The 27,864-nt window shown below is 35.1% G+C and overlaps 1 protein-coding gene across 1 annotated transcript; it reads left to right on the top strand.

Annotated features, from left to right (window-relative positions):
- Positions 1-1,976: 1,976 nt before the first annotated feature.
- Positions 1,977-27,861, top strand: LOC127218307 (serine/arginine-rich splicing factor 8-like; the record flags this gene model as incomplete). Its single annotated transcript, XM_051179347.1, has 4 exons — positions 1,977-2,645; positions 21,920-22,113; positions 25,801-25,968; positions 27,446-27,861. Coding segments are annotated over exons 1-4 (1,410 nt in total), but the record flags the coding sequence as incomplete, so codon positions are not given.
- Positions 27,862-27,864: the final 3 nt, after the last annotated feature.

The raw sequence follows: 27,864 nt of genomic DNA, 5'->3' as shown, positions 1-27,864 counted from the left end.
TAAAAATGTTAATCTTGCCAAAAGCAAACTACAGATTCAATGCAATCCCCATTAAAATTCCAGCACAATTATTCACTGACCTTGAAAGGCTAATAATCAACATTATGTGGAAAAACAAAAGACCCAGGATAGCCAAAACAACCCTGTAAAATAAAAGACCTTCAGGAGGCATCACCATCTCTCACTTTAAGGTCTAATACAAATCTATATTTCTGAAAATAGCCTGGTGTTGCAACAAAAATAGACAGGTAGACTAATGGAATCTGAACATTAATCCTGATATAAACCCACAAACCTATGACCACCTGATTTTCGACAAAATAGCAATGGATCACCAGCCTATAATTCACACCACCAAAGGAACTAGAATAGACGGTGTATTCTAAGAGATTCATATAAAGTCCCTCACAGAAGGGGGCAGGTACAAGTCCACCAGAGCACATGGGAAGTAGAAGGACAGTGAATGGATAGAGAAATAGGAGAAAGAGAAGGGGAGGAGAGGAAAGCAGGTGCGACTAGGGAGATTGAGCCAGGTAAGAATAGAAGACAGAACAGAGATAGAGAGAGAAAGAGAGAGAGAGAGCATAAAATAGTAAGACATTATTGGTTTGAAGAGAAAATTGTACCTTAAAAATGTCTAGAGACCTACAAGACTGCTGCCAACTAACAATTTGAGCAACCGTGGAAAGGCTACCATGAATGCCCTTCTTGGATAGTGAGATCAACAACTACCTTATCCACCACCATGGAGCCCTCAGTTAGTACTTGTTGGAAACAGAAGCAAACACCCATAACTAAACAAGGAGTCAAAGTAAAATCCAGACGCAGAGGGAGAGGACAAAATCAGTTTGCAGAAACATGTAGAGATAGATGAACTGAACAAGGAGGAGCTAATGGGCTCTAGACTGATACCTAGGAATCCAGCACGGGACTGACTCATACCCTCTGAATATAGGTCTCAGCTAGAAGGACTGAGCAGTCTAAGGGACCTCAGACAGTGGAAGCAGGATGTATTCCTGGTGCACAAAAGGACCTTGGGGACACATCCCCCATGGAGGGACACTCCCTTAACCTAGAGACAGGAGAGAAGTCCTAGTTCCTACTTCAAATGAGTTGACAGATTTACATGACCCCATCTGGATGGCATTGCCCTACATGTGGAATTGGGGTGGGGGGATGGGAGGGGGAAGTGGTCAGGGTGCATGTGAGGGGCGAGAGAGGGTAAAAGTGAGGGAAGGCGGGAGGGAGAGGGAACTGGAATCGACATTAAAATAAAAAAAACACTCAAGTATCCATAAAAAAAAAAAGTGAACGTACTTCATGTTTTTACTAGGATTTCTTCCCTCAATATATCTTATATCCTAAAATAAAAGCAAATCTGAAAAAAAAATTCCTGTCCAGTGACTTGGGCTTTTACTCTGTAGGATGGGGACAGGATCCAGCAAATAAGGCACTTGGAGTATCATGGGATGAGCCTGGCCACTCATGTAGCTCAAGGGGCTTATACATAGCCCTCTTCTACTTTCATTTTGTTGCTACATAGGGCCTTATACATAGTCCTCTTTTACTTTTATTTTGTTGCTATATAGGTTACTGAATGGAAAGAATAAAAGTATTAGTAGCTTTATAACTCCACTTTCTGATTAAAATCTGAAAGCTGAAAGTTAATTAAGTATTAATCAATTAAATTCAAACCTTTAATTGATGATGGATGACTAAATCTACAAAAGAAGTTAAAATAATTGTGATCACACCATTTATTTTATAGTGGTATGCAGTGATATTATGCCATTTTTTCAAACACTTTTAGCTCTATGAATGGGCGGGGCTGAGTATACCATTCTAGAATTCTAGAATGTGTGAGCGAATACAAGAGAAATTTAACTGTCAAAACCTTGTTGTCAAAACAGACAGAAAAATGGCCGCCGGCATTTGGGCTCTTCTCACAGATCTCCTCGTTTCCCCTTAATAACTACTCATTTCAAAGGATCCAAGACTAAGTTATCAAGGACCATGAGTTACACCAATCCTCTTCCTAATGTGAAGGGAATGACTTCCCTTAAAGTGGACAACCTGGCAAACCGCACTTCATACAGCACCCTGAAGCGAGTATTTGAGGCTTATGGGCCTGTTGGTGATGTATACATCCCCCAAAATCACTTAACCAAAGAACGTTACGGCTTTGCCTTCATCCATTTCCTCAACAAACGTGATGCGAAGAATGCCACAGATGCCTTAAATGGAATTTTACTGGATGGTTGCAAACTACGGGTCCAGATGATGCACAACAATGACCCACGGTATACTCAACCTGACTATGCCCAGAGAGGGCAACACCAATACGAGGAAGACAACCATGAATCCCAGAGTCACAGTGAAAAAGACTGTTGTCCCACAGACATGATCCAATCGACATCTCACAGCACATATTCTTCAGACCACTTACAATCTGGAACACAATCTCATTACTTGCACAGAAGACTATCATCAACCAGACGATCCAAGTCCAAGTCCTCAATGTCCAATCAGCAGCTGCCAGACAAGTCCCGTCCAAGGTCAAGAAACCTTACCCATGCAAAAGGGAAAAAATCTAAATCTAGATCTTCATGCAGGAACCCCTCCAAGTGTCCTGAAGGAGGAGGTAGGCCCAAATAGTTTAACAATTTCTCAGCAGATAGCCTGAGTACTGGGAAAGGTGGGGTTAAAGGGAGAAGAGGTTTATTGAGTTGAGGTTTTGGCAAAAGCCAATAGAAGTTGAAACAAATGATATATATCTTCTAGGATTTGATTGTAAACCTTTGATAAGTATTAAAGTTAATTTTATATTGCATTTTATTGCTATTTGAAAATTATAGTTCCCTATGAATTATAGGAATTTTAAATATTTCTTATATATTTAGGTATTTGAAATAAAACTCTATCTTTAGCATGCTAACTTTTTAAATATAAGGTTAATGGAATATTAGCATTATTTCAAGCTTCCTAAGTCAACGTGTGCTCTTTTTTCTTATCTAAAACTTGGTAAGTAGTCATGATTATTATAGTCTCCATCCTTTCATTTAAAAGTCCTTGACAAGTTTAACTGTACATTTGCTATATACAATTATATTTGGAAATATAGTTATTAATCACCATTCTAATGTTGATACATTTTGTTTTTGTATCAATCAAGCACAACTATATAACAGTTAAGGAACTATATTTAGCTATTTAGGTGGCATTTACAGTACTGTCTACTTGACCCCTTTATGTGTTCTACTTACTCCTATTTAATGATGATATAGTTGTATAGAGTCAAATGTCTGTCCAACTTGCTAGAGGCATGACAACTCCATGTTCAGTCATCCTGGCATTGTATAGGCAATGCAAAGAGTCAGGCAAATGATAAACATTTCTTTTCTTTTGCCTTCCAAAGTGGTATGTCTATTCACCTTTACTAAGGACCTTACAAAAATGGTTAAGAAAGTTAGTAATACATAACTCATATATTATATGCTGTGGAGCTTATTTGATTATATATTCCCTGTTATTATAGCTTTCTGAAGTTCAAAGTTTGCTGATGTTTTAAAAACCAAAAATTTTAAATGCATATAGTTCTAGTCTTATGAAATTATATAACATAGTTTGGGGTTATCCATCATAGATATTGTCTTGCAATGAATTAATAAGAAACCTAATTAGCATGCTTGAGAAAATTCAAGATGTACATATTTTAATATGGAACATGTTTTTTGTTGATTCAAGACAGGATTTCTCTGTGTAGCTTTGGAGCCTATCCTGGCACTTGCTCTGAAGAGCAGGCTGTCCGGGAACTCAGAGATCTGCCTGCCTCTGCCTTCCCAGTGCTGAGATTAAAGGTAAGTGCCATGTGTCTAGGCTGATGGATTACCCCTCTATGTGGAATGGGCTCGCAAAGTCCATTCGTATACTAGGTATAAATACTGACTCACTATCAGAGGCCTCATAGACTGCCCATTCCTTCCAACTAATGAAGATGATTCTTATTCAGACCACCCACATGGGCTTTGCATTAATTAATAGTGCAAGAGGATACTTCTCAGATGATGTGTGAGCAGGACACAGATGTCTTAGGAGTCATTTTGTTACCATGTTCTTTTTATAGATCAATTGTATTTTGTTGTATCATAGGTCAGTGATCTATCTAGTCTCTGGTTCTTGGCCAACTGAGCAGTGTTGCGCACAGGTGACATCTTAAGGACTGTATCTTAAATCGAACCAGACAGTGGCTGGTTTGTATTTCCACAAATTTTATGCAAATATCACAACAATATATCTTGGGGACAGATCACCATTGTAGAATTGTAGATAAAGTCATTGTGGTTTGGTCATTGTTTATCTTTCTCCTTCAGTACAATACAGAGTACCTTGCAGTACAATGAATATTAGCCAATAGGGGTAAAGGCTATATGTAGCTATCAGCTGAAATTCTCCACATTTGACGAGTTATTTAGGTGTATAATTGAAGAACAATCTACTATAGTAGGTTACCATATGATCCCTCAATTTGACCTTAGTTCAGATGTCCCTCTTCATAATTCTACTATAAACCCTATTCACTATCCTGTTCCATTTATTTTTTCCTGGCCAGTTTCCATGCCTCTGGCATGAAACCTACTTAGTCACAGTGATGATATTTCTAGATATTCTAGGATTGGGTTTTAAAATTTATTGAAAAATTTTGAATCTGTGTTCACAAGAGAAATTGTTCTAGACTTTTATCTTTGCTAAGTATTTGTGTGGTATAGACATCACAGTAACTGTGACCTCAAGTAAAGAATTGGGCAATGCTCCTTTTTGTTTTTTAAATTTATTTCCTAAGTTGTGTCTTGACTCAATTTTTATTCAGTAGTGGATTTCTCGGTCAGATAAATATTTTGTTGCTTCTTTTTTTTTCTTGATATACAGCTTTAATCTCTTAGAAATACAATGTGCTCTACCACTGTGGTACTTCTTTCCCCCCAGCCACAAATAGCATTTTTTAAACAGTTTGACATCCTTTTCACATAGTTTAAGGTATTTGATGGCATAAAGCCATTAAGATTTTATTTTAAATATTAGAGGAGAGGACACAACTGAAGAGAGTTTGTTCTAACCCAAGTGATTTTTCAAATATTATGATACATTTGAGATACAGATATTTTAGGAGGCATTCATAAGGAAAAAAGATAAATGGTCCTATACACCTGTAAATGAACATTGTTTGATTTAACTATGATTCCTTTAGAAGGGCATTTGAAGCATGTGTTTTATGTAATTTACTACTGGCATTAAAGCCCTATAATTTGGTTTACAAATAACTGGAACACAGCAGAACTGAAAAGCACCTCCTAAAAACAAATGCTCATAGTTGAAAGCCAGAGATGGGCAATGCTTATCAAAGTTAATTGGAAATACCTGCAATAGGTGAAATGAAACTTAATATTTGGCCCTAGTTTTGTAATGATGCTAAAGATAATTAGCAGCTAGGCATCTTAGAAAACTCACCTAAGCAGGGAGTCATAGAGGGGAAAGGTTTCAGAGGAGAAGGTGGAGGAACTGCTTCTGAAGTAGAATGAACAGATATGAATTCTGCTATTAATCATGACACAGAGAGTCAAAAAGATTAAAAAACTGTTTATTATTTTCACAATGGGGAAAAAGTCATTATTCTAAAGATAAAAGAGATCTGATAGTCATTCCCTCCCTAATGGAGTATGAAAGTAGGTATTACATTTTTTCACCCAGATGTAAAATGCATATTCATATATATTATGCTGGGAAAAGTAAGAAGCACCTTATTAATTTATTGTTGTTATTTATGATAGACATTACAAATGCAATGAGATGAAATGCTTATGTGGTGTTAATTTGCTTTACTCAGACAGAAAATGGTTGTAGACACTTTTGTCACACATTTATGCATTTTTATTTATTATTTTGAGATATAGCCATTGACTTCATTGGCCCATTTGATTTTGTGATGATTCCTTTATTTGATTTCTTTAGGAATTGTAGATATTATGTCCTTCCAATATTTAGAGCTGTAAATCACTTTTCCCCACTCTGTATGTTATATCCCTACTCTACTTTTTCCTTTAGCAGGCAACTTTATAATTTCATGAGTTTATCTTTTCTCAGGTCTTGATATTATTCTCTATATTAATGGAGTCCTTCCCAAAGATCTTTGACCACCACAGTCAGTTTCACATTGAGTTTCAAAGATTCAGTTCTTTCATTAGCCTTAGTCTTACTTTAAGATCTTTGAACTATTTTGAGTTTACTTTTAGGATAAAATACATTATCTAATTTCATGTATATAAGTTTTCCCAGGAAGAGTGGTCAATGAATTCCTTGCTCCAGTTTGTGTGTGTGTGTGTGTGTGTGTGTGTGTGTGTGTGTGTGTGTGTGTGTGTGTGTTTATGTGAATGTCTTTGTCAAAGGCATATGGATAGTTCAGTTAGGGCTTATTTTTGACTCTGCATTCTCTCCAATTCAGTCACATGTTAGTTTGCTTTTGTTTTCTTTGGTGGGGTTATTTGGGGTTTTGGGTTTTTCTTTTTTTGGCACAAGTGTCATATTATTGGTACTACAGATCTGTGTTCTGTGCTATACTTTGGAATCAGGTATTATAATATTTGTAGCATTGTCCTTTCTGTTAAACACCACTTGGGCTACTCAAGGTATTTTAAGAGTTCGTATGAATTTTAGATCATGCTTTCTATTTTCACAAAGAATTTCATTTGCATTGTCAAAGTTATATTGGATCGCTACACTACTTGGGAACTTACCCAGCTTTTATAATGGTTTCCAAATCAATGGTCATTGTGGAACAAGTCAATTTTGACTTTTTTCTCTTTTTTAAATAAATTTTTAATTTACATTGGAAACTAGATTGTTTACATGTCAATCCCAGTTCCAGAATTCTCCCACCCTCACCTGCCCCCCAAACAACCCCCAACCCAACCTCTTCTGCTCCCCATGGGGGGTGAGCCCTTCCATCGGGAGTCTTCAAAGTCTGGCAGGACATTTGGAGCAGGGACTAGGCCCTGCCTCATGTGTCTAGGCTAAGAGAGAACCCCTCTATGTGTAATGGGCTCCCAAAGTCCATTTGTATACTAAGGATAAATACTGATCCACTACCAGAGCCTCCATAGACTGCCAAGTCCTCCTAACAAACATCTACTTTCAGGGAATCTGGGATGGTCCTATACTGGTTTCGCAGCTATCAGACTGGAGTTCATGAGCTTCCCCTTGTTCAGGTTAGCAGTTTCTGTGGTTTCCTCCAGCCTTTCTTGACCCCTTGCTCATTATTCCTCCCTTTCTACAACTTGATTCCAGGAGTTCAGCTCAGTGTTTAGCTGTGGGTGTCTACTTCTGTTTCCATCAGCTACTAGATGAAGTCTCTATGAAGGAAAGGCATTTAAGGTAGCCTATCCAGTATAGCTTAGATTGTCAGTTGGGGTCATACATGTAGATCTGTTGACATTTCCCTAGTGTGAAATTTCTCTTCAATCCTATAATGGCTCCATTTATTATGGTATCTATTTTCTTGCTCTCCTCTATTATTTCCCTCACTCAATCTCCCTGCTCCCTGATGCCCACCTCTTCTTCCTATCTCCTTCTCCTCAACAAGACTAACGGTAGGCCAGAGAATGGGAAAAGGTCTTTACCAATCCCACATCTGATAGAGGTCTGATCTATAAGATATAAAATGTCTAAAGAATCTTGTCACTAAAACAGCAAATATCCAATTTATTTTTCTTTATTGTTGTAAAATATGTCACTGCAATGGCCTTTTATCTATCTGCTGAATTTTATTCCAGTATTCTTTTAGTTTTTGATGTGATTGTAAGTGGAATTGTTTACTGTGCTTTTCTATAAGAATGTCCATTTTCAATAAACAAAATGTTCCTTTTGTGAAAATATTTACCCAATCTCAGAGTTTTCTGATAAAATATTTGGCTGTTTTAAATATAACATACCCATAAGACCCTTAGCACTCCACAAAACCATGTTGAGAACATAGATAATATTGTCTTATTCCTAATTTGATAGGAAATATTTCTTGATTTCTCCCTATTTATTATGTAGTAGTTATTGTAAATTAGTCATTTGTGACAATAATTATCTGAGAATATGTTCCTTCTATACATAGTTTTTTTTTTATAAATTTTCATCAGGAAGGGTTATTGAACTTTTTTGAAAGCTTTCCTGTATCTATTGAGATAATCACATAATTTCTGTCATAATCTGTTTTTAATGAAATATATTTCTTGATTTGTGCTATTTTTAAACATGCTTATATATAAGTAGTGAAAGAGAGTTGATTGGGGCATATAGTTTTTTTTATGATTTTCATTAAATTAGCAAATATTTTATCACTTGGGTATATATTCATCAGAAAAAATATTCTATAAGTTTTCTCTGATAGACATTTGCCTTGTTTTGTTTCGTAATGACATGAGGTGGTATAATATTAATTTTTACAACATGACTTCCACTCATATTTCACAGAATACATTAAGTGGCATTAATGTTAATTTTTCCTTAATGGTCGAGTAGAATTCAGGAATGCATCCATCTAATCAATTATTGCCTTCTTAAGAGTAGTCTTTCTTTAGGGAATCTGGGTCAGTCTTATGCTGGTTTCCCATTTCCCAGCTATCAGAATGGAGTTCATGGACTTCACCTTGTTCAAGTCAGCAGTTTTTATGTGTTTTTCCAGCCTGGTCTTGGCCCCTTTGTTCATCACTCCTCTCAGTCTACAACTGGATTCCAGGAGACTGACTCAGTGTTTATCTGTGGGTTTCTGCTTCTGCTTCCATCAGCTATGAGAAGAAAGCTCTGGAGAGCAGAATGGGGATGGGATGGGGAGTTATTGGGAGAATTAGGGGAGGACAGAAGGTTGGGGAAACAGGGATTGGCATGTAAAACAAGGTTGCTTCAAATTTAAATAAAAAAATTATGAAAATTAAAAAAGAGTAGTCTTTCTTACCATTTCAATCTTGTTGTTATAGATATTCTCAAAATACTTATACCTTACTTGGGTCATTGCTATACATCATATGTTTCCTCAAATTTATTTATTTTTTATAGTTTCATAGTTTCAAATATAGATTGCAAAGCACTTCTTTTGGCATCCTCAATTCCACTAGAATCTGTTGTAAGGTCCTCTGTTTCATCTCTAATGCTATTGATTTGAGTCCTCCATTTCTATTTATAATTTTTCCTCCGGGTTTTAAATTTGGTTTGCCTTTTCAAAAATATTGACTCTTTAATTCCCTTAGTCTCAAATATGTTAATTTCTGCCCTTATCTTAATTATTTTTTCCAGTGTTTTTTTTTTATTTTATATAACCAAGTCCATTTAAATGAAAACAAACAATTATAGAAAATATTTAGAAATTTGGGCGTTGTTCTTTCCAAACTACTTCCAGCTGGTAAGGGGCGCTGTCATGGGGGATTTAAAGAAGATTCAGATATCCTGGCTGTAGTTTGTAAGGCTGCTTGGTCCAGCTGTTTTGAATGTAGGATCACCTGGTAATCTGTTTCAGGTGGTCTGGTTTGAACAAACCACATTAGTCTGGAAGGAATCCACATATTTTCATTTTCTGTGGAAACAAAAATAGAAATCTTTTTCCCCAGTAATTTGTCCTTGAACTTAAATTTTGGAGTCAAAGCTATTTCTTTAAATTTAATTTATTATTTTACATGTCAATAACCAATCCCTCTCCCTCCCTCCCCCTTCACTCCCTCCCTTCCTTCCTCCCTCCCTCTCTTATACCCTCTCTGCCCCCTCACATGCACTCTAACCACCCTCTCCTACCCTACCCTCACCCCAGTTCCACATGTAGGGGAATGTGATTCAGTTGGGGTCATGTAGGTCTGACAGGTCATGTGAAGTAGGGACTAGGGTTTCTCTCCTGTCTCTAGATTAAGGCAGTTATCCCTCCATGGAGTGAGTACATACTGTGTTCCTCTTTTTGTGACTGGGTTAACTCATTCAGGATGGTTTCTTCAAGTGCCATCAACTTGCCTGCGAATTTCAAGATACCATTTTTTTTTTCTGCAGAGTAGTATTCCATAGTGTAGATGTGCCACATCTGCATTAACCATTCTTTAATTGAGGGGAATCTAGGTTGCTTCCAGGTTCTTGAAATTACAAATAGTGCTGCTATGAACATAGTTGAACAGATGTCTTTGTTGCATGGATGTGAATCATTTGGGTATATGCCTAAGAGGGGGATTGCCGGGTCCTGTGGTAAACTAATTCCCATTTTCCTGAGGAACTGCCATACTGATCTCCAAACTGGCTGTATGAGTTTGCACTCCCACAAGCAGTGGAGGAGTATTCCATTTTGTCCAAATTCTCTTCAACATGAGTCATCATTGGTGTTTCTAATTTTAGCCATTCTGGCAGGAGTAAGATGGTATCTCAAAGTTATTTTGTTTGGCATTTCCCTGATAGCTAAGCATGTTGACCACTTTTTAAAGAATCTTTCAGACTTTTTCACTTCCTCTTTTGAGAATTCTTTCTTCAATTCTGTACTCCATTTTTAATAGGGTTATCTAGTGTATTGTTGACTAGTTTCTTGAGTTCTTTGTATATTTTTGAGATCAGCCCTTTGTCAGATGTAGGATTGGTGAAAATCTTCCCAGATTGGGAAGCCATTTGGTCTTATAAAATGTGTCCTTTGCCTCACAGAAGCTTCTAAGTTTTAGGAGGTCTATTTATTAATTGTTTCTCTCAATGACTGTGCCTCTGGAGTTATGTTCAGGAAGCAGTCTCCTATAGCAATTTGTTCAAGGGTACCTCCTACTTTCTCTTTTAAGAGGTTCAATATGGCTGGATTGATGTTGAGGTCTTTGATCCATTTGGACTTGAATTTTGTGCATGGCAACAGACATGGGTCTATCTGCAGTCTTCTACACACCCTCATCCAATTGTACCAGCACCATTTGTTGAAGATGCTGTCCTGGCCCCATTGTATAATTTTAGCTGTTTTGTCGAAAAAAAGGTGTTCATAGGTGTGTGGGTTAATATCAGGATTATCAATTTGATTCCATTGGTCCACCTGTCTATTTTTATGGCAATACCAGGCTGTTTTCATAACTATAGCTCTGTAGTAGAGCTTAAAGTAAGAGATGGTGATGCCTCCTGAAGTTCTTTTATTGTTTTGGCTATCCTGTGTCTTTTTTTCCATATAAAGTTGATTATTACCCTTTCAAAGTCATTGAAGTCTTGTGGTGGGATTTTAAAGGGGATTACATTGAATCTGTAGATTGCTTTTGGCAAGATTGCCATTTTTACTATGTTGATCCTACCTATCCAAGAGCATTAGAGATCTTTCCATTTTCTGGTATCTTCTTTATTTTCTTTCTTTAGAGCCACAAAGTTCTTATCATTTAGGTCTTTTACTTGTTTGGTAAGCGTTACACCAAGATACTTTATGTTGCTTGTGACTATTGTAAAGGGTGATGTTTCTCTGATTTCTTTCTTTGATTCTTTGTCGTTTGAAAAATTAGGGCTACTGATTTTTTTTTTTTTTGAGTTTAACTTGTATCCTGCTAGTTTGCTGAAGGTGTTTATCAGCTGTAGGAGTTCCCTAGTACAGTTTATTGGGTCGCTTATGTAAACTATCATATCATCTGCAAATAGAGACAGGTTGACTTCTTCCTTTCCAATTTGGATCCCCTTGATATACTTTTGTTGTCTTATAGCATTAGCTAGAACTTCCAGTATGATATTGAATAGATATGGAGAGAGAGGGCAGCCTTGTGTTTTTCCTGATTTTAGAGGAATTGGCTTAAGTTTCTCTCCATTCAGTATGATGTTGGCAGTTGGTTTGCTATATGTTGCTCTTATAATTTTTACGTTTGTTCCTGTTATCCTTACCTCTCCAAGACCTTTACCATGAAAGGGTGTTGAATATTGTTGAAGTCTTTTTCTGCCTCTAGGGAGATAATCATATGGTTTTTCTTTTTCTGTTCGTTTATATTGTCGATCACGTTGATAGATTTTCGTATGTTAAACCATTCCTCCATTCCAGGGATGAAGCCTACTTCATCATGTTGGATGATTTCTCTGATGTATTCTTGAATTCAGTTTGCCAGTATTTTATTGAGTATATTTTTATCGATGTTCATCAGGGATATTGGTCTGTAGTTTTCTTTCTTAATTGTGTCTTTGTGAGCCTTGCGTACCAAGGTTATGGTGGTATCATAAAAAGAGTTTTGCAATGAACCTTCTGTTTCTATCTTGTGGAACATTTTGGGAAGTATTTGTATTAGTCCTTCCTTGAATGTCTGGTAGAATTCTACACTGAATCCATCTGGCCCTGGACTTTTTTTTTTTTTTTTTTTTGGAAGTCTTTCGAAGGCTGCTTCTATTTCATTGCTGGATATTGGTCTATTTAAGTTAATTTGGATATAGGTTTTTCTATCTAGTTGATTTTCTCACAAAACCAACTCTTCATTGCATTGATTTTTTTGTATTGTTTTCCTGGTTTCTATTTTGTTGATTTCAGCCCTCAAGTTGATTATTTCCTGGCATCTACTCCTATGGTGTGAGTTTGCGTCTCTCTATTCTAAGGCTTTCAGTTGCGCTGTTAATTCTCTTATGTGACTATCCTCTGTTTTCTTCATATTGGCACTTAGTGCAATAAACTTCCCTCGTAGCACTGCTTTCAAGATATCCCATAAGTTCGGGTATGTTGTGTCCTCATTCTTGTTGAATTTTAGAAAGTACTTAATTTCTTTATTTCTTCTTTGACCAAGATGTGGTGCAATTGCACATTGTTCAGTTTCCATGAGTTTGCAGGTTTTCTGCTAATTGTGTTGTTGTTGAATTCCAATTTTAAAGCATGGTGGTCCAATAAGATACAAGAGACTATTCCTATTCTCTTATATCTGTTGAGGATTTTTAGTCCACCTATTATGTGGTTGATTTTAGAGAAGGTTCCATGTGGAGCACAGAAGAAGGTATATTCTTTTGTCTTTGGATGGAATGTTCTATAGATGTCTGTTAACCCCAGTTGAGGCAAATCTTCTGTTAGTTCTTTTGTTTCTTTGTTGAGTTTCTGATTTGTGGACCTGTCTAGTGTTGAGAGTGGTGTACTGAAGTCTCCCACAATAAGTGTGTGAGGTTTTATATCAGCTTTGAGTTTTAGTAGTGTTTCTTTTATGAATTTGGGTGACTTTGTATTGGGGGCATAGATGTTCAGAACTGAGAATTTGTTTTGATGGATTTTGTTGATGCATATGAAATGTCCATCTTCATCTCTTTTGATTATGTTTGGTTTGAAGTATAACTTGTTAGATATTAGTATAGCCACACCTGCTTGCTTCTTATTTCCATTTGATCAGAAAATCTTTTCCCAACCCTTTACCCTGAGGTAATGTCTATCTTTGAAGCTTAGATGTGTTTCTTGTATAGAGGAGAAGGATGGATTCTGTCTTCATATCCATTTATTAGCCTGTGTCTTTTTAAAGTTGAGTGAAGACCATTAATGTTGAGGGTGAGTAAGGACCATTGATTGTTTATGCTTGTTTGATTTAGGTTTGTTCTTTTCAGTGTTATTGTGAATATATTATTTCTGCTTTACCCTTGGTTTCTGGTGTAGCTGGATTATCTGTTGCCTACATTTTTGTGGACGTAGTTACCTTCCTTGGGTTGGAGTTTTCCTTTCAATAATTTCTGTATTGCCAGATTTGTAGATACGTATTAGGAAAATCTGGTTTTGTCATTAAATATCTTGTTTTCTCCATCTATAGTGATTGAGAGTTTTGCTGGGTAATGTAGCCTAGGGTGGCATCTGTGTTCTCTTAATACTTTTAGAACATCTATCCAGGACCTTCTGGACTTGAGGGTTTCCATGCAGAAGACAGGTGTAATTTTGATAGGTCTGCCTTTATATGTTACCTGTCCTTTTTCCTTTATTTTCTGTATTTCAGTTTTCAAGTCTTGAACCATTTCATTCACCTGCTTAATTGTTTTCTCTTGGCTTTCTGTAATTTCCTTAAGGAATTTCTCTATTTCTTCCACTTTTTTGTTTGTTTTTTCCTCCATTTCTTTAAGGGATTTTCTCACCTCTTCTTTGAGGGCCTCTATCATTTTTATGATGGTAATTTTAAGTCGTTCCCTTCTGCTTCTTCAGCTTTATTTTTTGTTCCGTTCTAGTTGGTGTAGATTCCCTAGATTCTGGTGGTGTCATGCTTGTCTTTCTTTTGTTAGGTGTTTTCTTGTATTGCCTTCTTCCCATAGCTTCTTCCAGTAGGTGTTGATGGGGTCCCCCTGTGTCTCTATGGTACTTTCCTAGTGGGCTTATGTGGGTCAGAGGTTCAATATCTGTAGCTCTGTGTGGTCCAAGCACTCTAGGAGGTGTCTCCGTAGACAGGAATCCAGGGATGGGGTCAAGGATGAGGATCCAGTAGAAAATGCCAGCAGGATCTCACAGTGGTCCAGCAGAGATAGGTGGATCTTTGGGAGGGGCCCGGGACTCCAGCAGAAGACTGGAGGTGGGGGGTCAGAGACCAAGCAGGTGGAAATTACGGGTCATCCTGCATGGATAGGCAGGTCTCCTTTGTTCAGATTTGCTCCAGGAAGTCTCTGAAGTAGGGTGGACTGTTGGCTCCACCCTCTGTCCCAGTGCTTAACCAGAGAGGCAAGACCATGGGCAGGGTAGGACACAGGGTGGGGGGAAAGGCTCGTGGTGGGGATGGGTGTGGGTGTATCAGAGCTCCAAGGGTGCTCTCGATGGGGACAGGACACAGGATCAGCAGGATCAGGGGTCAACCCAGGGATTTTTTTGGGGGGGGCAGGTTGTAGGGGAGGGGCAGCCCTGATGGGTCCCAGACTCACCTCTGGTCAATAGCTCGTGGTAGAGGAAGAAAGCTGAGCTGAAACTTGGGAAGATTTTGCAAGATAGTCGGATCTCACTGGAAACTGGAACTCTCCAGCTAAGTCCTCTTTCTTTAGCAGAGGCCCGGATTTGGGGGTCCCTTATGTTTATTATTTCTTTCAGCCAATTCTACTGACTTTGGTTTTGACTTGTTCTTGTTTTTTTTTCTGTGCATTTAATATATGTTATTGAGTTATTTATTTGTGATATCTCTGATATTTTCATATGAACATTTGTTACTATAAACTTTTTTACATTACCTTTCCTTTTTGTGAGTGTTTTTTATTTTATTTTCATGTGTCTTTACTATGCTATATAGAAGATTTTCTATGTACATTTCTGGCTAGGTTTCTACGTGGATGTTTGACTTGTGAATGTCCAGCATGTGGAAAATTTTGTGACATAATTACATTGAATAAATTTTCAGTGTTTTCATTTCTCCCTTCAGCTCTTGGCAATTTCTGACCACCACTATTAACAGAGATCCAGCTATGTGCTACTTACTTTGCTGTTTTCCTTTCTCTTACATTACTCTTTTTCAGATGTTGTGCTATACTTTTTTATAATTCATAATATTTAATATATTTTTTTTCTCTTTTGAATAGAATTTATTTTCTTTTTTTTTTTTAACTCTGTACTCAAGTGATTGAAAACATCACTCAGAGGCAGGTTGGAATCTGTCATCCTGTGTTTTCAAATAAAGCACAGATACTTTATTGACAACATAATCATGAACTATTATTATAAAACTGTCAAGAAATGATTCGGCAGTAGAAAATGATACAGATGAAAGCAGCATTATCATATCTATGAAATTTGGCAATTTGTTTATTTTGATTATAGGTATTGAAAATGGTTTGAAATGGCATTTCTACTACATTGTGATAGTTTTACATAACTGTTAATACTGTTTACTGTTTTTACTACCGAAGCAGTACTTGCATTGTATTATTTTTGAGACATCAGACATGTAATAACTTTAAAAACAAATAGAAATTTTGTAAAACTCTAATCAAGAAGAACTCAGTTGGAAACAAATGTGTTCCCCAATAAGATATATGTAAATGTCATGAAATATATGTGTATTGACAAAAGAACAGGTAAGGGTTGCTATGTACTTGTGTACCCCAGAGTCCAGAAATGCTGCAAGACTTCATACAACATAAAGGATAGGTTCCTTGTACAGCTGTAAGGCCTCCAAACAGAAGAGTATGATGTTACAAAATTCAGTGTTATCCAGAAGGCTGAAATTTGCTGTGAGTGAGAGACAGGGGTGAACATTATAAAAAGAAATAGCCCCACTATAATCAGATATTGTTTGTCTTAGACTTATGTTATTATAGTGAAGAGCCTATTATAACATGTTCCTTCTTTGTTGTTGTCTTAGAAGTGTAATATAGGTTTAATATACTTTAGGGCCCAGAGGAAATTTATATCAATTCTAGATTCTAGTAACACTAGGAATTATTCAAACTGTTTTAACCCTATAAATCATCTTCAACAGCTATATAACTTAAACCCCTGAATTTTCAAAACTACACCATTCAAGAAATATTAAACATAATTAATATTATGAAATAAAATCAGTACAAAATGCAATAGTAAAGAAACACCTGCACTGAAACTTAACTACAGTATACATGGTTGTATTAATATCATTACTACAAACACCAATGAATTTATTTTGACTACCATTTCATAGTAGTCTATAAGGCTGTATGTATAGTGAAATATTGAAATATGATATGATATTTTCTGATTCTCTTTTGAGTTTCTCTGAATTGATTTATGGTTACATGAATCTTGGGAAAAGGAAATGGAACCAAATTCCCTCCCTCTCCAGTTGTAAAACTATACTGTGTCATTAGCATGTTTGTTAATATTGAAAATATTTAACTATGTAAAATATCCAATTATTTGTTTTCCCCTGAATGCGCTTTATTAACAAAGTTTGTGCATATTATATTATGATGGGTCAGGATTTTTGAATTCCTTTTGGATCCTTTCTTTTTTTTGTTAAATAGCCCAGGAGATATATATATATATATATATATATATGTGTGTGTGTGTGTGTGTGTGTGTGTGTGTGTGTGTGTGTGTGATATAATTAGTACTAATATTCTTAAGAATCTGGCTAATCTTTTTGTAGCAATATGAAAATATGTTAGATGAGAAATAGAGATTTTTAGTTTTTAGTTACGACCTGAGTAATTCCAAGAATTGTTATATCTTGAAATAAATTAATTTTAATAATTTCCCAAAGTAATAAATCAGTACTATTCCTTCACAATATTTCTTTCAGGAGAAAATATGGAAAATGAGCAGAGGAAAAAAGAAGATTCAGATTCTGAGGTAATATTTGTAAGGTCTTATATATCAAAAGAAAGAAGATCTGAAAAACGAACTGCACATCACATGAGAATTACCAACAGAGATGTTCCCAAAACAGAGCCATGTGTTGAAAGTGAGTCTCCTCTAAATTTACACAATATGTATCTTCTGATAATCTTGGAGAAAATGTATCTGATATTTTATAGAATTCAGCTCCAGTAGAATAATAAAGCAGGTAGAAATTCCAGCATGCAACATTTTGTAGATTTCTTCTACAACAAATAACCTTTTCAGTAGAATATTCTTCAGGTACTACCTGCATAGTTTCTGTGAGTAGAAGCAATTGGGTTTATATTGTAAATGGGATGAGGTGACATCTCAGTATATATTGAGATGTCTTGTATTGTGACTAATAAAATTTGCCATTTTCATTACTCTCACTGGTATTATTTATTATGTTAAAAATCCAAGAGTTCTACTCAATATGAAGTATTGCAACATGTTGCACACTATAAACAAGCAGATACAAAATTGGGAAGAAATGTGTTAGAATTGGAATAATTTTGAATTTGAGAACTCTAAGTAAAAGTGTTAATGTCACACTCACCTGCAAACAAGATACTAGGAATATTGATAAATACCTCACAGTTCTCTCCAATAAAGGTGTGTAGACCACAATGTCAAGAATAATGACACTGAGAAATTTTGCTTACTTCTCTACTTCTTACTCTCTCTAAATGAGAAATATGCATTATTATTATTTTATTATTATTATTATTATTATTATTATTATTATTATTATTATACCAAAGACAACTAAATGGATTAACGTTTTCTACCAATACAAAAATCTTAGCCAGAGAAATTGCACATCAGATCAATTACTAGATATTATGGATATACAAGGCAATGTAGATAAAGCAAACTCTCATAGTAAACTCAAAAAAGGGAATCTTCAAGAAAATTTCTGTGCACCCAAAAGTAATTCTGTGGAATGTTTATTATTATTATAATTATTATTATTATCAAAAACCATTCAGTCTACATTTCTTATTTACCCCCTGTTAGGAAATAGTATTCCCTTCCTTTTAAAACATATATCCGTTACATTTTTACACATTGTTTTTGAGACATCAGGCATGCATGACTTTAATAGCACAAAGTAATGATGAAAAACTATATACTGAAGTGGATCCAAAGCAAGAACAGCTGTTTCTGTTCTTGTTGAATAGTTCTTAATGTTTTGGAGACATTTGTGAATAATCACAACCAAGGGAAGAACATGAGAGTTTACTTACATGTAGTAGGGTCTAGTGTGATGATGACAAGGATATGGCCAAATCTCCTAAAACTAACTGGAAATTTCACAAAACTAATTATCTGACCCAATGTTTCACTTTTGAAAACATAGTACTACTTTTTCCCTTCTAATATGTGTGGAGAGTATTACTAAAAAAATGACTAAAACTTGACTTTCTTTAACACAGTTTCATATACATCCAAAGAAAAATCTACTGAAATAGTTGAGTTGTTTTGTATGCCTTTATGTGAATTTAAATATTATGTTTAATCATTGAGACTAATAAGCAATTCATCTAAATTTCAAAATTCTTTTAGCTTTATAAGTTGTTCAAGTTTTTTTTAAAACTTTAAGGAATTGTTTCACTTTGCTCATCTCTAAAATATTCATAATTTAAAATAATTCTGCATATTTAAGACCATAACATGGAAGGAATATTAAAGGATTATTATATATTAGTGAAAATGACAATAATGTATTTTAGCTAAACACTAGCAGTGGGTATTAATTGCATTACACTTACTTGGTCAAATGAATCAATTTATTGTAAGCTGTAAGAATTTATTTGGAATACCTATCACATGGTATATAATTTTATGAAAATGGTAAAATGCTAGAGATTTCTACAGTTTCTGTTTAAAATTTTCTCCAAAATTTCCTGTGTTAATATTTTAGATTTTACAGACTGAAAAAAATGTTTATAAACATGAACTCTGTATATAATACGTAGAAAATTTATACTTTCCTTTTGAGAGTTGCTTCTGAAGTAAAGTACCAGAAAACTACTTTGTGCCAGATATGATTATTTCAGGCTTTTTATTTCTTCCTCCCATTTATGGTAGCTCATGGAGAAGACCATTTGTTTTTTGTTTGTTTGGTTTGGTTTGGTTTTGTTTTGTTGAACTACACACAATGAGATTCCAAGAATTCAATGAGTTTCAAAGCAGAAAACTTTTTAAAGTTTCTACAACAAAGAGTGCCTTTTCAGTAGAAAATTCTCAGATACATCTATTCAATATGAATATGGGAAATGTCGTATTTTTGATGTAGCCAGTAAACATAGCAAGATGTATTATTTTATTATAATTTTGATGTGTACTTCTCCAAAGTATAAAAGTATATGTTGCTTTTAATATGCTAGTTGATCTGTGTACTTCTCTTCTGAGAATTCATAAACACAGCATCTTCAAAAGAAAACAAATATGTTTCACAACCTTAATCTATAAGTCTCAGTAGAGAACAATAATTTTTGCTATATTAGTCATATGCTAACATTTCTTAAATGATTATGAATTGACACAGTTGAGGATGTGATTACACTAATAAACATTCCAGGTGTAAAGTAAAGTAATAAACATCCCAGTGAAGAGACTCTAAGAGTTCTACCAAATACTGTAGGACATACAAGACCACTTCCAAATAAAGCCACATGACCCCCAAAATCAATAGTTATTATGTTGAGAAACCTTGCTCTAACCTCAAATCAACTGTTTCTTTTCCAATGGGAAATAAGAAATTTTACAGTTTAGCAAATGTTGAGTAAAATACTTTGGACCCTGAACATGCTATTATATGCATGCAATGAAAAGTCTACTAACTGTCAGGTACAAAGGGAATCCCAGTTACTCAAAAGACTATGGCAATCCTAAAATGACAGTCTTGTTTCTGCTGATGATTGACTACAAAGAGACTACTAAAATGATTGCCGATGAAGAGATAAAAGCCTCCAGTTGGCATTCCTCAGGACCCAGTAAAGTGTGTTTCCGTCAGCCAGAAAGTGGCACTTCCCTTGGCATATATATTTGGTTATATATTGAAGACAAAAGTAACTGTCAGGTACCTCTGGTCCCTGGTAGCATATACATGTTATGAATACCATACCAAACCCCCTACACTAGCTTTCTGGCACTTCTCATCTCCTGTATTATTCTTCCACTATGTTAGTTCCCAGACTGTTCCAGGTATCCAGCGCTCCTTCCACCTCAATAACTTATAACTTGCAGTACTATCCCACCATTTTAGATATTTTGTCTGTTCCAAAGAGAGGGTCCTGGAGTTCACCATTTGATATTCCTGATGGCTGTGCTTGTTCTCTCTTTAATATCTGCTTTCTCCTCAACCATGCAATGGTCACTTTAGTGGTTTCTTCACTGTGAAATCACTTACACTACTCTAATACTTTGTTTTTATTTTAACAAGATATTATATGTAGTCCAATGGATTACTATGCTCATTTTATCTGATTTGATATTTCAGGCCAACTCAAAATCTTGGTAACAATATGAGTTATTCGTGTTATTTCAAATCTTTTTATATTTACTTGCAAGTTTCAGTACACTTCAAACAGTTTCATGCATTCTCAAAGGGACATCACTCAAGACCCTAAAAATAAATCATAAATTAATGAACATCGGATAAAATAGATATTTGAACTAAAACACTAGTATTAAATCTTAACTGCAGCATATTTGCTTGACCATTTCAGTATCTTTATCATCGCCTAAAAGAAATTGACTTTTGATAACTCCTAAGGAGGATATTTACAAAGACATTTTCTGCTTTTCTCTAAGATGTTCCTAAATTTATCGAAGAAAATGTTAAGTTTTCGAACAAGAATTTGAATTATCTTTTTCTTACTTTTAAATCTAGATTGTGTCATTGACAAATGTACTGATTCTGAAAATATAAAATCTTCAGGAAATACCTAACTCTTCAGGCTCTTGTTTATGTGCTTTCTTTTTAGTGAAAATAGATTCTTCTCTCATCAATACATCTCAATCAATTTTTGCTCCCTTGATCCTACTTAGATCTTCCCCTCCCCACCTCCTCTGTATCCACTCTGTTCCTTAAGAAAGGATCATGGCTTCAAGAGACAACAACCAAGCACAAGAAAGGAAGACACAATAAAACAATTAAAAAGCGTTCTTATTGAAGCTTGACAAGGAATCCAAAAAGGAGAAAAAGATGCACATAAACAGGCAAAGAAGTCAAAGATGCACTTGCTCCCACTGTTAGAATTCTTACAAAATTAACAAGCTAATAGGCATAAAATGTATACAGAAGACCTGGTTAATGTGGTTTATCAAACAAATATTTTGACAAATATTTTATGATGGGTCTAATTATTAATTATTTCCTACTTCTCTCCATTTTGTTACATCAGGTAAAGAAGACCCTTTGCATGATATGCTTCTTTATGATATTAATAGTTCCCAGTCAACTACTTTTGTACAACATGAAGTTATGGCAGAAGAAGAACAAACAGAACACCAATCTTGGAGAGAAATATCTCTGAACAAGTCACAAGATTCTAATTTCATGAAAGGAGATAGTGTTAATAATAATTATGAGAACCCAGCTCTAAAATATGACCATTTATATTTTGCAAGACTTCTTGGAGAAGAAAATATGGAGAACAACCAGAAGCAAGTGAAAAATGTTGGATCTAACTCTCTGTTTAAAAGGCCCCATATATCAGAAGGAAATACAACTGAAACATCGATGGAAGTTGTACCTACCAGAAGTCAGATAAGAAGAAGACAAGAAAATCCAGATAATTGCAGAGAAAGACCATGGATGGAAAGTAAGTTGCATAAATTAAAAACATGGTTGCTCCATGGTAAGGAAATGTCTTATTGTAGATATGAGAGACAGGATAACAAGTGGGTTTAGAAAAGTTCAAAATATTGGCCGCATACTGGACATGGGCAGGGAGATGGGGGAATATCAACAGAGAGAAAATAGAGAAATCAAAATGAAAACATCAGGAGCAAGAGAGAAGGAGAGTGAGATTAGCCAGATTACAAGTAGGATCTTTTGCTAGAGGAGGGAATGGCCAGATTATTGATGTGGGGCTTTGAAATTCATTTCTTAGTAGGGACTAGGGGAGCCTGGAGACTAATTCAGACCTTGATATACTGACTTAAAAGTAATATGATCCTTCTACAAGAGGTAAAGGAAATTACTGCTTTTGGTAGCCAGGAAATTGACCTCATAAATACTTTAGGTATGCTAGCTTTTGCCAGCCTGCCAGAAATCTCCTTATACTTAGGTTGGGTTTCTTTCTAGATATTTTGACTACCTTTTAGAATTTGGGGAACTGATGTTTCCTTTGGACTGGATGCAAGTCAGCATTAATTTCAAGGAGTAAAATCTTGGGTTTTTTTGTTTTTTAAATCAATTTCTCTGCCAAAGAATGACTGTTGAGTAGCCACCATGCTATCACTTATCTACTCTGGAACAACCAAGAGGGCTTCTGATTTTTTCAAAACATGCAAAGGAAATGTCCTCAGAAGAATTATTTTGACATAATTTCAGATTTTATACTAAAATCTGTTCTAACCATAGAATTTACATTTATTTCAAAATTTGGAATATGGATTATTACTATCATGTCAAGGGTGATTAAAACAGTTTTCATCATGAAAATGGTATTGTATGAATCCAATAGAAAATACAAGAATGCTTTAGATTCTTCAGCATACACTGTTAAATACTACATTAGGTCCAATGTATTGATTTGGTATTACATGCAATTTGTGTTAATTTACAATCATCAAAACTTAACAAGCATATAGAAAATTACCACAAATATGTCCTCTCTGAACATAACTTCATACTTGTTAGTATTTTGTTCAGTTGCTAATGAGATGTAGCACTGAAAGTATATCTCTTGTCTTTCCTAATGCTTAATTAATCATTAAAAGTGTAAATAAATTCTGATGACTGTCTTAGTTGGGTTATTGCTCTGCTGAAACACCATGAACAAAAGCGAATTGGGGATGAAGGCCACATTTTATCTTATAAAATATATCTTTGTGTTTAACACTTACATTCTGATATACTTGTAAATTTTTGTAAGCCACTTTCCCTTTCTTTCTCTTCCATAATGAAACTGGAAAAGGATAATGATTTCTGCAGTACATTATACGAATTAATTTTGTGAGTTTTAAGTGTTAATTAATTTGATGTAATTTACATTAAAAATTGTCAAAAAGACATTCAAATGTATTTAAACTTTATTTCATTTTTCAGTACCAACAGTACTCTTATACTAATAAGATTACACATATTATCAAAATTATGTTACATTGTAGCCTCAAAGTAATTCCATGGGATAATGAAAATGACATGATAATATGAATTTAATTATGTAACTGGTACTGAAACTTACCTAAAGTATACATTAATTGTCTATATGAGTATCCTGACCCTAATATATAATATAGTGGCATTTGACATGCCTTCCATAATAAAATATCAAAATTAAACACCTTATATTCTTCTTTGTGTTTTCTGTCTCATAGATGGTGTGGTTAATATACTAGGCAGAAGATATTATGCCTACATGTGCCTTTCCATATCTTAGTACTGGAAGGGGCTGTCAGCTATCTTTCCCTGGCATTACTTTGGCCTGAGAATCTTTGAACAACTGAAGAATTAATGAATCTCACTCTAGCATGACTCAGACTAGATTTCCATATATATGAGTAAATGTAGTTTTGCTCATATTTACAAGAGTATAGGGCTATAGAATTTGGATTGTAGATTGAATGACCTATGAGGGAGTAACCATCCATGTAAAAAGCTACCTATTCACACACTCAGCAACCATTCACTGTATAGTGCTATACAAGTGTTACCCTATCCCATTCATGTGGGCTGTTAAGGTCATTATGCCTCTTGTTTAAACAACCAAATTGAAAAATGGCTTCTTGCAATCATTCCCATGAAATACCAAAAAAAAAAAGACTTTTAATTATTTAAAATGCCAAATTTGCTATTTCATTGCACTCATTGCACTGCCAATCTCTATAGTTATGTATCCAGGGTTCACTGTGAGTTTTTTTTTACCCCTTCTTAAATGTTTTAGATGTCAATCCCAGTTCCCTTAACCTCCCATCCTCCCCTAACACCCCACAAAACCCCAGTCCAACCCCTTTCTGCTCCCCAGGGAGAGTGAGGCCTTCCATCCATGGGGAGTCTTCAAAGACTTTCATATCGTTTTACACAGAGCCTAGGCCCTCCCCCATGTGTCTAGGCTGAGAAAGTATCCCTCTATATGGGATGGACTCCCAAAGTCCATTCATATGCTATGGATAAATACTGATCCATTAATAGAGGCCTGATAGACTGCACAGTCCTCCTAACTAACACCCATATTCAGGGGGTTGGGGTTGGTCTTTGCTTATTTCCCAGTTAGGGTTAGTTGGGTTCATCCTTGTAGATCTCTGTGCATTTCCCTAGTGTCAGATTTCTCCTTAAATCTATAATGGCTCCCTCTATTATGGTATCTCTTTTCTTGTTATCCTCTATTCTTTTCTTGTCCCAATCTTCCTGTTCCCTCATGTCCAGCTCCCCCCTCCTTTTCTCCCCTTCTCTTTCTCCTAAGTCCCTCTCCCCTCCCTCCATGCTCCCAATTCGCTTGGAAGATAGTGTCGTTCTCCCCTTCTCTGGCCACCATAGATTTCTTTCTTAGAGTCCTCCTTGTTTCCTAGATTTTCTGGCAGTTTTTAAAGTCTGTATTATTTCTGGTGTGTGTGTGTGTGTGTGTGTGTGTGTGTGTGTGTGTGTGTGTGTGTGTGTTTAATTTTGGTCTTCCTTACTCCCTCTGCTAGTACATGTACTACAAGGACTCTTCTCTCATCTCTACCTTTCATCTGTAATTTTCCTCCTTCTAGTTATTCTGTACACATTTATGAGACTCACTGTTCATCTTGAGCTCCATCTCTAAAACTCATATTTGTATTCACTTCACACTATAATTACCTCCAAATGGCCAATAGCATATCAGAATGAAAATTTCACTTTTCTTCTTTAGCTACTGACAAACATATTTTTCTGTCATCACTGACAGATAGCTGTTCACCCATTATCAAGTATTTAGTCCCTGGAAACTATACCATTCCTTGATTTCATGTGTTCTACAATCCAATTTTTCCCTTTATATTACTATTTTTAAAGCAATACTTCAAAGCACTGTTACATTCTGGCTCTCTATTTTGGAGTTCCTTACTATTTTTGTCCCGTTTGATAGTCAGAAGAACAGTCAATCATTTGCAGGATGTGTCTAGTGATATTTCTTAAGAATCTGGCTAACCTCTTTTTTATATTATTAAAATACAGCTGATAGTGAAGTAAAAATATAACAATCATGGACAGCAATACTTTACAGTAATTCAAAACTTCCCAGTATATGAAATGAGTTAAGTGTTAACCTGTGTGATACAAGCTCAACTGCATGAAACACTATTGTTTGCTAATTTTACAGGAGAGCTTATGGAATATAACAAGAGACAAAGGGAATATCCACAATCTCAATCAACACTGACCACTGAATCTAAAGAAGATGAACCTGAAATAGTGATGGTATATAATAGATTTCAGAAAAGAGCAAGGACGAACCTACAACTTCCAAAAGCCAATGATTGGAATAGATGTCAGTAACCTTTTAGTTCTCTAAATTCAACACTTTGGAAATTTCTTTATAATATATTACTTGAATATTTTGAGTATCTTACAGCAAATGAGGATGTGGCAATTTATAGAAGTTAGTAGCACATTTTTTCAAAATATGAGAATATCTGAGTTACAAAATATAGTGCTTCTTTTTACACTTTTCTAACAAGAATGTTATCAAAACACTATACACAATAAAGGTTTGTAGGAGTAAGGTTCTATTATTTTGTTTTGTTTTCTCCATTATAAATTATAAACTGCATGTTCCTTTAATAAGTAATACCAATGGTGGTTGTATAATATTTTAAGTTAGAAAGAGAGCATCCTTCCAACTATAATTTTTATATGCACTTAAGTCCCTAATTGCAAATGATGTTGACCATTCTTTCATGTCTGTTGGCCGGTTGTATTTCTTCTCCTGAGAATTCATATAAAAGAAAATTTATATCAACAAATTAAATTTTTCATAATTATGTTCTCCACCCCAGAAACATCTGTTAATATCTGCAAAACAATTTTGGTTGTGATAATAGGTAGTATATGTGGTTATGTTAATTATACACAGTGTTACAAGGCCAGAAATGGTGCCAATCATCTTAAAAACAAAGAATGTTACCCAATACATCCAGCAGACGCTCACTACAGTTGGTGCTTCACTTAAAAACCATACATGATACAATGAATTGGTGTTTTTCTCTTTGGGTGCAATAATTAATATTGCTATGAAAAATGTACACTATAATGTTTTATTTTCTTAAGATGGTTTCTTACATTTCCAATGAAAGTATGTAATCCATGAGCCTGGAAATAAAGTTACAGATTAATAAATAAAAAATATGAGTAAATTTTAACCTCAATATTAGTGTTGTATCTTGAGTAGAACTTCTCTTTGAGAATATGCAGATTGGTCAGCAGTAAATTTCACCTTGTATTATTCCAAAGGAAATGTGTTCAATTTATTTTTCTAATTTTGGTTATCTCACAAATGCCTGTGACTCTAGATCCAGAAGATCTGATTACTGGAAGCTCCAAGAGACATCTGCACACATATGACATACATTCAATGACAAATATACACATGTGCATAACATAAGTAAATGTTTTTACAACTTTTTTAAAGTTTTGAGAACTATTATTAGTTTGGTTCTATTTATGTCTGGATGAGATTGCTCTCCATGGTGATGTATAACATTCTGAAACATTGAACAAAAGTACCCTCTGAGTCACTTTAAATTTCCATAAATTTGTCTAGAATAAGCTAATTCACAGAAAATTTCAAAATCCTCTTGCCTTTACTTATAAATTTAGATTTTTTTACTTTGAAAAAGTATTGATTCTATGATTAAAATATCTGAATTTTTGGGTGCTTGTTTTCTTTCTTTTTTAACAGTGGCAAAGCAGCACTTGTTCTAATTTTGACAGTTCCTTTCTGATTAACATTCACTTTGTGTTTACAGGTGGAGCAAATACTTCAAATGTTGTGCCTGGTGGTGAGTCTGAAAGAGGCCAACATACCTCCTTCCGACAATCTGAAGGACAGACACAAAGGGAGACAGTGAGGTGTGGGTTTTCAAAAACAAAATATCAGAGTAATACAAAGAATTATATCAGTGAAGAGATGAGATTTACTTTTAATAATGAGAATTTAAATCCAGAAAATGACTATGCATTACTTTCAAGACTTAGAAGTCATGGCAGTAATAGAAACAGCCAGACGCAAATAAACCATCTTCAACCTAAGTCAACCTATACTCCAGAAGAAGGTACAACTGAAATTTTAGTGGATAACACAATGAGTAGAGATAGAGAATGTACCAGAAGTGAGAGTCCAGATGTTGTGATAGTTGGAGAAGTGAATGAAAGTCGGATCCCTCAA

The sequence above is a fragment of the Phodopus roborovskii genome, unplaced genomic scaffold (genome assembly GCF_943737965.1).
Source record: "Phodopus roborovskii unplaced genomic scaffold, PHOROB, whole genome shotgun sequence".
Classification (NCBI taxonomy): domain Eukaryota; kingdom Metazoa; phylum Chordata; class Mammalia; order Rodentia; family Cricetidae; genus Phodopus; species Phodopus roborovskii.
The sequence above is the reverse complement of the archived record's forward strand: the minus strand, read 5'-3'. Positions and strand labels throughout refer to the sequence as shown.